General features: G+C 43.2%; 1 protein-coding gene across 1 annotated transcript in view; it reads right to left on the reverse strand.

Moving 5' to 3' along the window:
• The window catches only part of LOC149316686 (dimethylaniline monooxygenase [N-oxide-forming] 2-like), a 61,772-nt gene that overhangs the window by 24,867 nt on the left and 18,330 nt on the right, over window positions 1-18,575 (reverse strand). The window contains exons 4-5 of the mRNA XM_089516041.1: window positions 13,027-13,189; window positions 1,962-2,104 (exon numbers count right to left, since the gene is read on the reverse strand). Of these exons, the coding sequence (XP_089372167.1) occupies window positions 1,962-2,104; window positions 13,027-13,189 (306 nt within the window). The remainder of the gene's footprint in view (window positions 1-1,961; window positions 2,105-13,026; window positions 13,190-18,575) is intronic.

The raw sequence follows: 18,575 nt of genomic DNA on the forward strand, positions 1-18,575 counted from the left end.
ATTAGAGGTTCTTCTCGCAGTAAACATATATAATTTACACTCTAGATATTCTCGGAGGTTGAACGTTGTATCCATATGTTATTTATGCTATGTGTACATGAACATATACCTTTGAGCTCTTGGAATACTTTTTATTGTTTTATGCTGGCTGTGTGCCGTAATAAATTTGATTTGATTTGTTCCGGGTCCTATTCTCTGGAGCAGCAGAAAATAAGCTTGCTCCATCCTCAATAGGACATCCCTTCAAATATTTAAACAGGGTTATCGCATCACCTCTTAACCTTCTCTTGTCAAGGCTAAACATACCCAGCTCCTTCCTCATAGGACATGGTTTCTAGACCCTTCACCATTTTGGTTGCCCTCCTTTGGACATGCTCCGATCTCTCAACATCCTTTCTGAATTGTGGTGCCCAGAACTGGACACAGTAGTCTAGGTGAGGCCTGACCAAGGCAGAATAGAGGGGCACTACTACTTCCCTTGAAGTATACTTTCATTTTACTTCTATTGATGCAGCCTAGAATCACATTGGCCTTTTTAGCTGATGCTTCACACTGTTGACTCATATTCCACTTGTGGCCTACTAAGACTCCCAGATCTCTTTCACATGTAGTCTTGTTCAGTCAGGTGTCTCCCATTCTATATGTATGCATTTCATTTTTTTTTTTTTTTTTTTTTTTTTTTTTTTTTTTTTTTTTTGCCCTAGGTGCAGTACTTTACATTTCTCTGTGTTGAAATTCAATTAGTTATCTTTGGCTCATTTTGAATTTTTTTTTATCTTTGGCTCATTTTGAATTTTGATCCTGTCCTCTGGGGTATTAACTATTCCTCCTAATTTGGTGTCATCTTCGATTCATATGTTTAACATCACATCTCTAGATGAGTGCAAAGCTTGTGCTTCAGGTTTGGTCAGTGTGCAGAGGGCAGATGTGAATGTGTTCTCTAGGCACTGATAATAACTCTTAGATTGTCTAGGTAGTTGAAAACAATGGAGTTACTTTCACAAAACAAAGCCCTCTTTCAAATTGAGATATGATTGTCCTATCTGGAAACTACACAATACCTTACCATAGAGTGGGAGGGCATACCAGTCTGAGCCAGTTTAGCAGGATCTCCATTCAGTGGAGGTAAACAAGACAATTAGCCTTTAGAACTGAAGGGCAGGGTATAAATACTGTAAATAAATAAATAAGGCTCCCATTGCTCTCCTGAACTGTTTTCTTGTCAGCAGAAGAGAGGAAAATTCCAGTTTGTACTTTAAAGTGAGGCTTGTGTTCTCCAAGATGTTGAATCCATATTGACCATAACTCATAACAGAACTAGCACTCAGTCTTTCTGCATGCTTGTAGAAATGATAGTGGAATCCAATGCTGATGGAAGAGTACTTTGGAGAATGTTGAAAGTGGAACAATATCAGGCACCCCACAAAATGTGTGGAACAAAGGTAGCCCTTTGAATGAAATAAAGGTATCCCTCTCATTCTATACTATGATTTGGATTGCACATGCTGATCTGTGAGGGACTAATGAGCAGATAATAATAATAATTTGCTTTATTTATATACCGCTATTCCAAAGATCATAGCGGTGAACAGCAAGTAAGCTAATTAGCAAATAAGCTAATTTGCCCCCAACAGTCTGGGTACTCATTTTAGCAACCTCGGAAGGATGCAAGCCTGAGTCGAGCTTGGGCCCTTTTGCTGGTCCTGAACTCGCAACCTTGTGGTTTCGAGTGAATGGCTGCAGTACAGGCATTTAACCACTGCACCACCAGGGCTCCTGGTGGATAATCCAGTTAGTGTCTCAACATAGTTTGTGTCTCATCCATCCTCTAACAATTTCAGACCATATGAACTACCTATCTATTTTATTCTATAAACCAGTATTAGTTATGAAATCTTTATTTCATTTCATTTTTTAATATCGCTTCCAAACCCCATTCCCCACAGAACACCTCTCTTTACCTTCTTTGCCTTCCGACAGACCTCCACAGCAATGTCAGCTGCTGAATTCCCCATTCCGATGATCACAACAGTTTTCCCCAGGAATCCTTCTGGGCTTTTGTAATTTCGGCTATGGTAATAGCTACCCTTGAACTTTTCAAAACCTACAGAGGAGCAAGTAAAGTTGTAATGCAACAGTGTGGGAAGGGATCTATATAAAATTCTGGATCTATTCCAGTTTAAAATTCATGTCCAGAGAACACGTTGTTTGGCTTAACTACACAGGGAAAAGAAGTCTTTCACACAATTTACCTATTTCTATGGAAACAGAGTAATAATATAACTTCAGGCCTCTTAACTATCCTTTTTAAATTAAATTTTTCAAATTAATAATTTTCATTAAAATTTGTAACACATAAACAAAAACAGAAGAACATAAAAGTACATAAAAGCTACAAACATACAAATGCCCACAAATATCCATATTTACAACACACACACACCCCTTTCATCTCCATCTTTCAGGCCCGAAACAGATGGGCAAAATGACGCAGCTTCAGAATGCACTGAAGGCATGCTGTTTACAGAATGCATGCCCTGAATGTGACCTGAAGCTGTGCCGAGGCTGTGCCAATGAAATAAAATGGGCCAAGAAAGAGCAGATAGGATCTACTCCTTCTGCTGACCTGGCTCAGGACCACTGTGGCGACATGGATTGGGACCGGGCACATGTGGTTGCTGAAGTCCTGTCATGAGTGGGAAGTCTTTGGTCAGAAACAGATGGGCGCTGCTTCTTTGTTTGAGACCAAAGAATTCCCACTTACCTTAGAATGTCTCTTCATTTTGCACCTCTAAGTAGCCCTCACTTTTTTCTTTCGGCATGAGCTAAAAATCATTACTGTATTATCATTATTAAACTTCATTATTAAACTTCATTAGTTAATGTGACTTTCTACAAAAAAGATAAAATATTTGCTTCATCCATCTGTATCTCAAAACCATAAGTAAGCTCACCTTGAGAGTCTTTCATACAATTTATAAAATATCCCCATGTTTCTGCTTTAACTACTTTGACTCAGTGCTAGGGAATCCTGGGAATTGTAATTTATTGTGGCACCAGAGCTCTCTGACAGAGAAGGCTAAATGTCTCACAGAATTACAGTTCCCAGAATTCCCTAGCAGGGCAGTTAAAGTGGTCTCAAAGTGGATTATTTTTGCAGTGTGTTTTGGACTGAAGAACCTCTCAGTTGTATTCCTATGGATTAAGTTAATTCATATTTCCATTTCTGCAATTTCCATTAATTTTCCCACCCATTCCACACAGTCTGGTAACTTATTCCTTTCCCAGTATCTCGCAAATAAAACTCTAGCTGCTGTTACCATGTTGCAGGTTTTCTTTTATCCTTTATCCTTTTACTTTGTTAGTTTGCAGGGTATTTTTACCCTTTTGTCCTCTTCAGCCATCATGTTTCACAAAAACACTTCTGATTTAAAATCAATTTAAATCCTCAGATCCTTAGAGCCCATTTACTTAGTTTAAACTAAAACTTCTTAACTCACTTGCAGCTTCACCAAATATGAAAAAAGTGAACCAAATTATTTTCTACATTTCCAACATGAATTGTGTGCCCCTTTATACATTTTAGAAAATTTTTCTGAAGTAATATACCATTTGTACATCATTTTGTACAGATTTCCTTTTAAGATTTTAAAAAATATATTTTATTAATTATTCAAATACAGATAAATACAGTGGACCCTTGTTATACGCTGGAGTTTGGTTCCAAGATCACCCATGGATAACAATATCCGTGGATGCTCAAGTCCCATTAAATATAATGACATAGCAAAATGGTGTCCCTTATAAAAAAATGGAAAATCAAGGTTTGATATTTGAAATTTATACTTTTTTGGAACATTTTCAAAGTGTGGGTGCTTGAAGCCGTGTATAAGAAGGGCTGACTGTATACAATACAAATACGGAGACTAAGATAAAACAGTAAGTACAGAGCACTGTGATCAGTACTCATTCTGTGTCTTAGAATAGTTTCCCACATGCACATCTGCTTCCAAAGTGTTTCCCACTTATGTATACAATAAAGCTTTTTATTAAACCTTTAACTACTTGGCATGATTACTCTGTAAATTGTATTTTATTGAAAATAATAATAATAATAATAAACTAAATACATTTTATTTTTTATCTGTTTGTTTGATACCCTTTCGTTAGTATTTGTCAGAGTTTCTTTTATACCCCAGACTTTGTTTAAATGTTTTAACATGGGTTTCCACTCTTTTCCCCAAAGATTAGTCATTTTATTATTATTTCAAACTGTTATTTTGTCAATTTCTCTTAATTCTATAACTGTTTGTATCCATTCTTCCATTGATGGTTTTCTTTCTGATTTCCAATATTTGGCTAGGCCTAAGTGAGCAGCTGTTATGAAATATAGGATTATTATCCAGTGTTTTTTCTCAATATTAGATCCAAAGAAGGTAGTCATAGTTAGCAAATAACTTTCAGGTGTACAGGGAAATTTGGTCTCAAATATGGACTGGATTTCTTGGTGTATATTAACCCAATAGTTCCTCACTTTATTACAGGACTACCAAACATGGTAATATGATCCCTGATCTACATGGCACTTCCAGCATTTGTTATACTGTAATTTATATATTTTGGCCAATCTTACTGGGATATAATACCAACGGTTGATAATCTTTATATGATTTTCTTTAAGATCTTGAAATCTTGTAAATTAGTTTGTTTTTTTCCCCAAGCCTTTTCCCACTCTTCAAACAGAATAACATGCCCAATTTCTTGGGCCCATTTTGTCATGTTTGTGGTCATTCTCTCTTGGTCTAGTTCTCTTGTCAGTAGTATTTTATATAGTTTAGCAATCTTCCCATTATCTTTCTCCCATAGTATCTTATCTATGGCATTTTGTTGTTTTTCATATCCTTCCTTGATATTGTCTTCTATATATTTGGACTTAATCTGATGGCATCCAAACCACTGGATTACTTTGCCCAGTTTTTTGAGATCCTCTCTTGTCCTTAATTCTTGATGTCCTTCTTTATTAGTTTATATCTTATCCAGTCATTACTCTCCAACCATCTGCCAAAAAAAGCTTCTTGTGTGGAAATCCAATTTGGGATACCAAAATAATTTTTTTCTTTAATTGTCATTCATAGTTTTAACAGAGGTTTTCTAACTGGGTGATTTTTAAAGTCTTTATTAATTTGGTCTTTATTATACCAGATATAGGCATGTTTGATGCTTCTAGATCTAATAGCACCTTATTATCTAATTTGACCCAGTCTTGTACCCATAACAGACCGCATGCCTGAAAGTATAATGTTATATCTGGGAGAGCACAAACTCCTTTATAGAATTCCTTTTTCAATAATTCCTATCTTATTCTTGCTTTCCTCCCTCTCCACACAAAGCGGCCTCATTCTCTATTCTATTCCTTAAAAACGTCATCATGAGGAATGCCTTAGGGAGCTGGAGATGTTTAGTCTGGAGAAGAGAAGGTTAAGAGGTGATATGATAGCCCTGTTTAAATATTTGAAGGGATGTCATATTGAGGAGAGAGCAAGCTTGTTTTCTGCTGCTCCAGAGAACAGGACCTGGAACAGTGGATGCAAGCTACAGAAAAAGAGATTCCACCTCAACATTAGGAGGAACCTCCTGACAGTAAGGGCTGTTTGACAGTGGAACAGACTCCTTCCTCGGAGAATGGTGGAGTCTCCTTCCTTGGAAGTTTTTAAACAGAGGCTGGATGGCCATCTGTCGGGGATGCTTTGACTGAGAGTTCCTGCATGACAGGGGGTTGGACTGGATGGCCCTTGTGGTCTCTTATGATTCTATGATCATCACTTGAGTTCAGATCTTGGGTTAGGGATTTAGCCTGTGTTGGATGGGGTTACCCTTCTCCTGAAGACTCAGGTTTACAGTTTGAGTGCATCCCTGGATTGTACTAGCTGTGCTTGTTCCTTGGGACGTCTGACTTGTCTGTGGTGACACATGCTTTAGTTACATCCAGACTGGTGGAGTAGTGTAGTGTCACGCTGTCTTTGTTTGTAAACTTCATCTGGTTCAAAGAGCTGCAGACAGATTGTTAACAGGTGGTACTTACAAAGAGCACACATCTCCCTTGTTGCATCAGCTCCACTGGCTGCTGGTCTCTTTCCAGGCACAATTCAAAGTGCTGGTTTTGACCTATAAAGCCCTATACTCCACAGGCCCAGGCTATTTGAAAGACTGCATCTTCCCACATGAGTTTGCCCAAGCTCTAAGATCTGCAGAGGAGGCTCTTCTCACTATCCCACAGGCATGGACAAGGCCTTCTCTGTGGATGCTGCCACACTTTGAACTCCCTAAAGAAGTTAGGATGGCACCTTCTTTGTTTGCTTTTTAGCTGTAGTTTAAGGGGGTGTTCTCACTTGCGATTTACAGTGGTTTAAAATACACCGGTATCAGTTAAACTGACTCAAAATACAACGGGTGTTATCCCGCATTCCAAATTGCTTTTTTTTCGTTCTCATTTACCAATTGATTCACTGTAAATGATCCACTTTCGTTCCTATTCATGAATGAATCGGTGTATATTTAAACCGGTTCTGTTACTTTTTCGTTCACATTCACTTGTTTCGGCTGTCAATCAAAGCAACGTCATCATGATGTCACAATAATTCAGAGTAACATGCACCGATGTATCCTGTACCTGCGTTCCCATTACCTGACCATTTTTAAATTGTTTTAAATTTCGCGTTTTTTTTAAAAAGAGCCAATGAGGAGGCACTTAAAGTGCCTATGATCCTATGATCCTATGAGCCTAAGCTCTGAGTCCTGTAATTTCCGGTCTCTCTTACTTTTGTTATTCGTGGGGAAGGATGGTTGAGGGAGAGAGAAAACTGCCTCCCCAAAGCACTTCTGCTTGGCTGCCTTGGAAGAAAGACTCCAGAGAGGCTGGGGGAAGTTCCTCCAGCAAAGCAGTCATCCTTCTGGCTTGGAGATTTGGGGAGTGATTTTTTTGGAGGGGCGGCAGCCAATGAAAATCGTCTGCATCCGAGGCTCTTCTGTTGCGTCTCCCTAGACATGAAGGAGCCTTATTCGTCCTCTTCTGTGTCTCCCCATATTAACTGCCATAACTCAGTGCTAGGGAATCCTGGGAATGGTAGTTTATTATGATACCAGCACTCTCTGGCAGAGGAGGATAAATGTCTCACAAACACAACAGTTCCCATAATTCCTTAGTACTGAGCCAGGGCAGGTTAAGGAGTCTCAAACTGTATTATTTCTACAGTGGGTTTTGAACTACAGATGAGGTTTTTTTTTCATAAATTAAAAAAGTTGTTACTTTATAATTTACCTTAGAAATACACACACACACACACACACAAATATACATTCATATGTGTATATATACATGCGTGCAAACACACACAAATATGTATGTGTGTATATACCTATATGTTTGTGTGTGTATGTGTTTATATATATATATATATATATGCATGTGTGTGTGTGAGTATTCATATATAAACATGTGTGTGTGTGTGTGTCTGTCTGTCTGTCTGTCTGTCTGTCTGTCTGTCTATCTATCTATCTATCTATCTATCTATCTATCTATCATGTGTGTGTGTGTGTTTGCCAAATCGGATCAAGGAGGAGAAGGCAGTGGGTTTAAGTGGGTAGAGACTCTGGATCCAAAGCCCAGGGTTGGAAAATCGGATCAAGGAGGAGAAGGCAGTAGGTTTAAGTGGATAGAGACTCTTTTGCATCCAAAGCTCAGGGTTGGAAAATCGGATCAAGGAGGAGAAGGCAGTGGGTTTAAGTGGATAGAGACTCTTCTGCATCCAAAGCCCAGGGTTGGAAAATGGGATCAAGGAGGAGAAGGCAGTGGGTTTAAGTGGGTAGAGACTCTTCTGCATCCAAAGCCCAGGGTTGGAAAATCGGATCAAGGAGGAGAAGGCAGTGGGTTTAAGTGGGTAGAGACTCTGGATCCAAAGCCCAGGGTTGGAAAATCGGATCAAGGAGGAGAAGGCAGTAGGTTTAAGTGGATAGAGACTCTTTTGCATCCAAAGCTCAGGGTTGGAAAATCGGATCAAGGAGGAGAAGGCAGTGGGTTTAAGTGGATAGAGACTCTTCTGCATCCAAAGCCCAGGGTTGGAAAATCGGATCAAGGAGGAGAAGGCAGTGGGTTTAAGTGGGTAGAGACTCTTCTGCATCCAAAGCCCAGGGTTGGAAAATCGGATCAAGGAGGAGAAGGCAGTGGGTTTAAGTGGGTAGAGACTCTTCTGCATCCAAAGCCCAGGGTTGGAACACACACACACACACATCCAGGGTTTCCTATGTCTCCCCAGATTCCATTTGGGAAAGAGAAGGAAAGGCTCTATTTCCCCCCAGATCGCTGTGCATCCAGCCTCTCTCCATTAGAAATGGTGTTCAATGGCTCTCCTCACACAGAGGGGAGGTTGCAATCCACCGAGGGAAAGTCTATGCGAATGGAAGAAAATGGTGCTGGCGATGCAGAAAGAGACCAAAGAGGGTGACACCCCCAGGCCAGCCCATCGCAATCCGCTCCTCCCATCCAGTTAACCTGATTCAGAGGCCAAATCATTCCTATTTAAATACTCCAATTCCTATCCCGAATCAAGGAAAAATAGAAGGGTCAACCCTTCTATTTTTTTACTCCGGTTTATAAGCCTCTAACCCAGATTAAATAAAATACACCGATACAGATTCGAATCGTAGTGGAAACGATTGCGGGTTAATCTAGAACTGTTCTAGAGTTAAATCAGGTTTCAGTAGGAATGCAACACCTTGAATTCGATTTGTAAACTGGAGTACAGTCGGTCCTCCTTATACGCGGATTTGCCATGCGCAGGTTTAAGCATACGCGCATGGCAAATCCGGAGATTTTGTCCCCTGGGGGGAAGGCCGGGTGGGGGTTTTTGAGGCCAAGAAGCCTCCAGCCTGCCACCCAGCCCTTCTGCGGCGGCGGCGGAGGCAGCGGAGCACCAGCGCCAGAGGCCTCTTCGGCCCCCACTCCACCGCCGCCACCGCCGCCAGCACCTCTGTGCAAGGGCCGGGTGGCGGGCTGGAGGCCTCTTGGCCTCCAGTGCGCCACTCGGCCCCTGCATCGAGGTGCAGGCACCGGCGGCGGCAGAGAGGGGGCCGAAGAGGCCCCAGGCACTCAGCCTCCTCCTCCTCCTCCTCTCCGCGGTGCCACCACCGCTGCCAGGAGAAAGGCCAGGCGCTGCTCCTGGAGGCCTCCAGGAGCAGCGCCCGGCCTTTCCCCCGTCAGCCGTGGTGACGGAGAGGAGGCCTCTGGCGCTGGTCCTCCAGCGCCAGAGGCCTTCCCTCTGCCGCTACAGCCAGGGCTGGTCAAGATATTTTTTTTCACTTGCCATCTTCTACATAGTTTATATGCTGTGTCTGTCTAGCACAGCTATTGCACCTTAAATGGCCAACAGTCCACTGAGATATTATTTTATGTTTAACTTTCAAGCCTATTGCTGATTTTCTTATTCCAAGTGCATCTATGCCCGAATGAGCTGGAAATGATTATCAAGCTATCAGTGGGATTATGTCCTGTGAAATGCTGCTTATCTGTTTAGCTGTGGCTCTTATCACATGTGGGGGGTTTGCAACTCAGATCCGCAGTCACTCCTGTTCTAGCAAGGTGAAGCATGATGTTTTTTCACACCAAATCCGGAGTCACTCCTGCCTAGCAATGCGAATTCACGTTAAAATGTGATGTTTTACCACACCTGGTTGCCTTTCTGTTGCCCTTCCAAATCGAGGGGAAAGCGGAGCCAGTTCGATTCCAAGCAAGTCATGTGATGCGGATTCAAGCAAAGCGGGGTGAGTGCACATTGTATTACCACACCAGGGGTTCAACGATTCAAATCAGCACTCTTCCACATGCTCAATGGGGCTCTGGACACTGTCCTCCTTCCCTGCCCCCTCCTCTGCTGTCATCCTTCAGGGGATGATGGGATAGGTCTCAGGGGATCACTGGGGCCATGATCGGGGAGAAGGAGCAGTCAGGGGATGATGGGTCAGGTTGCAGGGGGTCATTGTGGGCTAGATCAGGGTGATGAAAGAGGCAGGGGATGATGGGACAGGGGGCAGGGGGTCACTGGAGGCTAGATCGGGGTGATGAAAGAGGCAGGGGATGATGGGATAGGTCACAGGGGGTCACTGGGGCCAGGATCAAGCTGAAGCAGTAGTCAGGGGGTGATGGAATAGGTCACAGGAGGGTCACTGGGGCCAGGATCAGGCTGAAGGAGCAGTCAGGGGATGATGGAATAGGTCACATGGGGTCACTGGGGCCAGGATCGGGATGAAGGAGCAGTCAGGGGATGATGCAGGGGGTGACTTGGGGCTAGATCAGGGTGATGAAAGAGGCAGGGGATGATGGGATAGGTCACAGGGGGCTAGATTGGGGTGATGAAAGAGGCAGGGGATGATGGGATAGGTCTCAGGGGGTCACTGGGGCCAGGATTGGGATGAAGGAGCAGTCAGGGGATGATGGGATAGGTTACAGGGGGTTACTGGAGTCAGGAATGGGAAGCAGGAGCAGTCAGAGGATGATGGGATAGGTCACAGGGGGTCACTGGGGCCAGGATCAGGAAGCAGGAGCAGTCAGGGGATGATGGGATAGGTCACAGGGGGTCACTGGGGCCAGGATCGGGAAGCAGGAGCAGTCAGGGGATGATGGGATAGGTTGCAGGGGGTCACTGGGGTCAGGATTGGGATACAGGAGCAGTCAGGGGATGATCGGATGGGTGGCAGGGTGACAGAGAGGATGAGATGGCATGAAGTTGAATCAGTCATGTTCTTCTTTGTTGTCCCATCTATATAGAAACCTGTACTTTTTATATAACTCCCATTATTAAATAGCTACCCAGTAGACAGGAGAAATTTTAGGTGGACCACCTTCTAGCAGACTGCAGTGAACATGTAACTAGCATAGCTGCTAAATTTCTTGCAGCTGCTATTCTTCGTACAAGATTTTTAAAACAGACCCAGTAAACCTTGTAAAAATGACTATAGTTGCTCTTACTATTTCAGCTATTATGTTATCTGTTCCTACTCATTTTATAAATTGTTTGACCATGCCAGTCTTTATGTGTACCGTTAGAACATCTTTTTATCATTTTTTTTACTATTTCTTTAATATTACATTCTGCTTTAGTAAGTACTCCATAATGGATGGATACTTTGACAGGTGACTGTTAAATGTTATGCTAAAGAAACTATTTTATAATATTTTTATAACTCTTCTAAATTCCCTTGCTAACTGACACATGGCAATGAGCTTTATTTTATTCTAGATTTCTTGCTGATATTTGTACCTGTTTGTAGAAGGTTTGTTGAGTGTATTGTTTATACAGATGTTTGGTCATCGTTATTGTATTTTATCTTGTACTGGCTGTATGCTGTAATAATAAATGATTGACTGATTGAATAAAAGTATTATTATTATTATTTCTGACAGATGGCCATCCACCCTTTCTTTCAAAACCTCCAAAGAAGAAGACTCCACCACCCTTCAAGGGAGTGTGTTCCACTGCTGAACAGCTCTTACGGGAGTATATCACACGGAGCTTTTTGGAGATTTTCGGCTCAGTTCCAACGTGACTGCACTTCCAGCAATACGCATTCATGTTGTAATGTGAATGTGTTATCAGACGCCATTCTTTTCTATGGGAGCTCCTTGAGAGGTGCTTCTGCAGTGATTCCAAAGTGAACCCTCATTTTGGTAAAACCAGAAAAAAAGTGACTTCACAGAATTTGCTTCCAGGCTCATTTTGATTGCACTGCGAATTGATCTGGTGTGGAAAACCACTCTGATGTCACCCCTCTTGGCCCCCTGCGTCCTGCTCCATCATCCCCCTCCTCCTCCTTCATGTCATCTCGCTCCCTCTGCCACCCTGCAACCCATCCCATCATTCCCATCATCCCCTGCCTTTTCCTGCATCCTGGTCCTGGCCCCAGCGACTGCCAGTGAGCTATCCCATCATCCCCTGCCTTCTCCTGCATCCCAATCCTGGCCCCAGTGACCCCCAGCGAGCTATCCCATCATCCCCTGCCTTCTCCTACATCCCGATCCTGGCCCCAGCAAACCCCAGCAAGCTATCCCATCATCCCTTGCCTTCTCCTGCATCCCAAACCTGGCCTCAGCAACCCCCAGCGACCTATCCCATCATCCCCTCACTGCTTCTTCACCCCATGAAGGATGACAGCTAAGGAGGGGGCAGGGAAGGAGGACAGCGTCCAGAGCCCCACTGAGCATGTACAAGGGTGCCGATTCAAATTGTTGAACCCTCCAGTGTGGTAATACAATGTGCACTCACTCTGCTTTGCTTGAATCCGCATCATGTGACTCGCTTGGAATAGAACTGACTTAGCTTCCCCCTCATTTTGGAAGGGCAACAGAAAGGCAACCAGGTGTGGTAAAACATCATGTTTTAACCTTAGTTCACATTACTAGACAGGAGTGACTCTGGATCTGGTGTGTAAAAACATCACGCTTTGCATTGCTAGAACAGGAGTGACTGCAGATCTGAGCTGCAACCCCCCCCCCCCCCCCACTACACACACACATGTGATAAGGTCCAGAGTCAGGGAGTTCTTTCTAATGTTGAGATGGAATCTCTTTTCCTGTACTTTGAATCCATTGCTCCATGGCATATTCTCTGGAGTTGCCACAAGATATCTGTTCAAATATTTAAACTCTCCTCATAGGGCATTGTTTCTGGACCCTTCACCATTTTGGTCACCCTCCTCCAGACATGCTGAAGCTTCTCAACATCCTTTTTGAACTGTGGTTCCTAGAGGTGGGCACAGTATTCCAGGTGGACACAGTTTCCCTAGGCAGCTGCTTCATTTGCCTATACATTTGCTTGCCTGAATTCACCACCAATTCTGGACCTTAAGGGTCCACTCAGGCTGTGTGGTTTTTTAAACTTTTGAAGAAACAATTGAAATACTTTCAAATTTTCCACCCATTTGTTAAGCTATACATTCTCACCAAAAAAAAAAAAAAAAAAAAAAAAAAAGCCATACCAGGAAAAGCCTCCACTGGGATATATGCCTCATTCTGGTGGCCTGTGCAGATCATAATGGCATCGAAGGTGAAGAATTCCTGTTTTCCATATTTTTCAGTGACCACAGTCCATTGACCATTGTTTGAGTAATCTTGGCTTTTTTCTATCCTGACGACTGTGGTCTGTGGCAAAGTAAGAGAAAGAGACCATTACTATACAAGCACTTCCAAATTGGACTGGGTTTGTGAGTGTGTGGGGATCCTAGTGGTACCAGACAAAAGGCATTGTACAACTATTCCATCCTTTAACTGGTTTTCCATAGTAAGGGAAAGGGGAGATGGAAGAACCAATGGGAAGACATGGAAAGAAGGTAACATCTGGTCTCATTGAAAAAAATCCTTGTTTGTGGTATGGCTATTTTATGATCCCTGATTTTCTGAAGGTAAAGTGTTCAAGGCATAGAGAGCCTATTTCTTCCCAAGTAGGAAGGAATATGATGATTATTTGTTGCTGTTTGCTAAACATGTGGGATTTCCCCCGCTGTCAATCCATTTATATTTCTCTTTATGAGCCAAGAAATATGCCAGCTTCTTATTGAAGTGTGAGAATTGTCAGATATGGTTATTTGCAAATGAAGTAATGGAGCAAGCATTCAATTTAAAATTCTATTTTTATTGCTTAGGTACTTAGAATCATAGGATCATAGAATAATAGAGTTGGAAGAAACTGCAAGGGCCATCCAGTCCAACCCCCTGCCATGCAGGAAATCTAAATCAAAGCATTCCTGACAGATGGCCATCCAGCCTCTGCTTAAAGACCTCCAAGAAAAGAGATTCCACAACTCTCTGAGGGAGTGTGTCCCACTGTCAAACAGCCCTTACTGTCAGGACGTTTCTCCTAACGTTGAGGTGGAATCTCTTTTCCTGTAGCTTCAATCCATTGCTCCAGGTCCTGTTTTCTGGAGCAGCAGAAAACAAGCTTGCTCCCTCCTCAATATGACATCCCTTCAAGTATTTAAACAGGGCTACCATATCACCCCTTAACCTTCTCTTCTCCAGGCTAAACATCCCCAACTCCCTTAGTAGTTCCTCATAGGGCATGGCTTCCAGACCCATCACCATTTTAGTCGCTCTCCTTTGGACATGCTCCAGTTTCTCCACATCCTTTTTAAATTGTAGTGCCCAGAACTGGACACAATATTCCAGGTGGGGCCTGACCAGAGCAGAGTATAGTGGCACTATTACTTCTCTTCATCTAGATACTATACTTTTATTGATGCAGCCTAAAATTGCATTGGCCTTTTTAGCTGCTGCATCACACTGTTGACTCATGTTCAACTTGTGGTTTACTTGGGCTCCCAGATCCCATTCACATGTAGTTTTATTCAGCCAGGTGTCGCCCATCCTATATCTGTGCATTTTATTTTTCCGCCCTAAGTGCAGTACCTTACATTTCTCCGTGTTGAATTTCATTTTGTTAGCTTTGTCCCAGCTTTCTAGTCTATTCAGGTCATCTTGAATTTTGATCCTGTCCTCTGGGTTATTAGCTATTCCTCCTAATTTGGTGTCATCTGCAAATTTGATAAGTATGCCCCCAATTTTGTCCTCCAAGTCATTGATAAAGATGTTGAATAGCACTGGGCTCAGGACAGAGCCCTGTGGGACCCCACTGGTCACTTCTCTCCAGGATGAAAAGGAGCCATTGTTGAGCAACCTTTGGCTTCGGTCAGTCAACCAATTACAAATTCATGTAACAGTTGCCTTGTCTAACCCACATTTTACTAGCTTGTTTGCAAGAATGTCATGGGGAACTTTGTGAAAGACCTTACTGAAATCAAGATATATTATATCCACAGCATTCCCTTCATCTAACAAGCTGGTAATTTTATTAAAAAAAGAGATCAGGTTTGTCTGGCATGACTTCTTTCTCTGAAACCTATGTTGACTTTTTGTGATTATGGCATTGCCTTCTAGATGTTCACAGACTCTCTGTTTAATGATCTGCTCTAGAATCTTTCCTGGGATTGATGTCAGACTAACTGGATGATAATTGTTGGGATCCTCTTTTTGAAGATAGGGACAACGTTTGCCCTCCTCCAGTCTGCTGGAACTTCTCCTGTTCTCCAGGAGTTCTCAAAGATCATTTCCAATGGCTCCGATATTACATTTGCCAGCTCTTTTAATAATAATAATAATAATAATAATAATAATAATAATAATAATAATAGATTTTATTTATATGCCGCCCAATCACTGGGAATCTGGGAGGATTACAACAGAAGGGATAATAGACGGTTCCCTGCCCTCAGGCTTACAATCAAAAAAGACACAACACAAAAGGAGAAGGGAATGGTGAAGGGGGGAGGGGATCAGGTCCAGGATTCTTCTCTCCCTCTGAGGCCTGGACCAAGGCAGATGGACTGGAGGGAGGGCTCTTCTTCCAGGCTAGCCCTGGTGGAGCTGGGCCTGCCTGATCAACTCCCTCATAGGCCAGAAGATGACAGTTATGGAGAGAGTAGTCTCTTCTTCCAGGCTAGCCCTGATGGACCTGGGCCTGCCTGGTCAACTCCCTCACAGGCCAGAAGATGACAGTTATGGAAGGAGGAGTCTCTTCTTCCAGGCTAGCCCTGATGGAGCTGGGCCTGCCTGGTCAACTCCCTCTCTGGCCGGAGGATGGCAGTTATGGAGGGAGGAGTCCCTTCTTCCAGGCTAGCCCTCATGGAGCTGGGCCTGCCTGGTCAACTCCCTCGCAGGCTGGAGGATGACAGTTATGGAGGGAGGAGTCCCTTCTTCCAGGCTAGCCCTCATGGAGCTGGGCCTGCCTGGTCAACTCCCTCGCAGGCTGGAGGATGACAGTTATGGAGGGAGGAGACTCTTCTTCCAAGTGGAGCTGGGCCTGCCTGGTCAACTCCCTCATAGGCCAGAAGATGACAGTTATGGAGGGAGAAGTCCCTTCTTCCAGGCTAGCCGTGATGGAGCTGGGCCTGCCTGGTCAACTCCCTCGCAGGCCGGAAGATGACAGTTACGGAGGGAGGAGTCTCTTCTTCCAGGCTTGCCCTGATGGAGCTGGGCCTGCCTGGTGAATACCCTTGGATTACTTAAACAGTGCCTCTTAGCAGGTAGCAACCATTCAGGCAGGCTTTTAGATTGAGCACTTAACATCTGGGATGCTGTTGACAAGATATTTGGTTTAAACTTTAAACACTTTTCTTCCAAATATTTCACTGGTTTACGGGAGTAAAACACTCTGTCCCCCACCCCCACCCCATGGAGAGGGAGAAAAACTGCAAGGAAAAGAGCAATCATGCAAACTGCACACAGGGTACACTGTTAGACAGACTTAATTTTTCGTTGGACCTGGCCAACGTGCATATAATTTTCATGTGATTAAGATTTTACGTTAATATCCCCTTCCCCATGTAGATAGATTCATAAATAGTTGTGGGTCATTCTTTCTGTCTGATTATAAGTCAATCTGAATAGTGTTAGGATAAAAAGGCATAGCTGCGTTCGTCTGGAAAATCAGTATGCAAAGGGATCTTGTAGTACCTTTGAGATTAATTGAAAGAAAGAAATTGGTTGCATGAGTTTTCTTTGACTTGAGCCTACTTCCTCATGTGCACATTTGGAGTGGACAAGAGAGGTGATCCTGGCCAGTCAGAAGGCAGATCAGAGAATAGGGATCTAGCCTGTGTTAGATGGGGTTACACCCCCCCTGAAGATGCAGGTTAACAGTCTGGGGGTACTCCTGGACTCAGCTTTGAACATGGAACCCCACTCTGCAGTGATCAGGAGTTCTTTTGCTCATTGTTCCAACTGCATTTGTTCCTTGAGATCCCAGATCTGGTCTTGGTGGTGCATGCCTTGATTACATCATGTTTGGACTATTGTAATGCAGTCTATTTGAGGTGCCATTGAAGAGTGTTCAGAAACTTCAGCTGGTCCAAAGAGCTGCAGCAAGACTGTTAACTGGGATAGGTTACAGTGACCACACTATGCCCCTGTTGAAACAGCTCCACTGGCTTTCAGTTTGTTTCTGGGCACAATTCAAAGTGCTCATTAAGACCTATAAAACCCTATATGGCTCAGGTCCAGGCTATTTGGCAGATGTATCTCCATGTATGAACTGACTCAGGTTCTGAGATCTTCAGGAGGGGCCCTTCTCTCAGTCCCATCACTATTGCAAACATGGGTGGTTGGGACACAAGAGAGGACCTTTTCTATGGCTGCCCCTTGACTATGGAACTCCCTTCCCAGGGAGGCCAGAAAGGTGCCTCCTTGTTGGCCTTCTGCCAGCAGATTAAGGATCTTATCAGACACATTTCCCCCCGTTATGGGCATGGGACGGGGATGCTCAGGGCTGCACAAGTCTGAGAAAAAACACATTTTACCAACCCCCAAAGTGTCCTCAAAATGGCCCCATTCCGTCGCCCGGCGCCAGGCCGTTCCCATTCAGGGCTGAACTTCCGTTCAAGCCAAAGGATACATCTTGGCCCTGAATGGAAATGGCTTGCTGCCGGGCAATGAAATGGGGTCCTTTCGAGGACACTTTGGAGTGTGGTAAAATGCTTTTTTTTTCTTGGACTCATGTGGCCCCAAGCATCCCCTTCTCGTGCCCATAATGGGGGGGGGGAGGGGAGGATGTGTCCAATAAGGTCCTAAGACTTTCCTGTTCAGACAGGCTTTTAAAATAGAAAGTTTTTGAAGAATGTCCTGGAGGGTGTTGTATTATTTTAAAATGTATGGTTTTTAAGTGCTTTTATCTTTTTAATGCATTCTTTTTTAAAAAACAAATGATTTTTAATATTGTAATAGTTTAATTCCATTTTAATTGTCACTTTTGTAAGTTTTTAATTGTTCTGTGTTTTTAGACTGTAAGCTGCTTTGAGAAAGCGAGATACAAATAATAATAATAATAATAATAATAATAATAATTTGAGTTTTGTAAGAATAGCTTGGAGACTTACATTTAAGTTCCAAAACAGAAAATGATTCTTTTGAACCTAACATTTTTTGCTCCATCACCTCCATGTGCTCTATTACATGGAAAAGAAACGGATGGGGCTGAGTCAATCAGTTTGGTGAAGACATTTAGAAAAAGGCATATTTGTTCCCACAAACTACAACAAAATACTCATTTCACAGAAGGCAAACTGCCAGTGTTGAGAAAACACAGACAGACACAGATACACCTCCACCCACAAACACACACACAGACACAGGCATACACAACTGCAAAACAGGCAACACATCACAACAACAGAAATCACAGACAAAACACAGCTTTGCTTCCTGCCATCCATCCCCTGGGATGCTCCTTCAGCCCAAGAACAACCTCTGAATGCATTCCAAAACAAAGCACTGAGCCACAAGGACACAGTTTTTATTTTTAATTATGTTTTCAAGGCGCACAGGCATTCCACAAGTATCCTTGGAAATGATACTGTTATAAGATGGCACTAAATTAGTCTAATTTTTTTTAAAAAAAATCCTGAAGGATAGAGAGCTGGGTGGAGACCTGGAGCCTGCATGAATATTGGAGACTCCAGGTTTAAGTCACTGGAGATTG

The sequence above is a fragment of the Sceloporus occidentalis genome, unplaced genomic scaffold, assembly GCF_023333645.1.
Source record: "Sceloporus occidentalis isolate IW3139 unplaced genomic scaffold, rSceOcc1.0.p SCAF_3, whole genome shotgun sequence".
Lineage (NCBI taxonomy): Eukaryota > Metazoa > Chordata > Lepidosauria > Squamata > Phrynosomatidae > Sceloporus > Sceloporus occidentalis.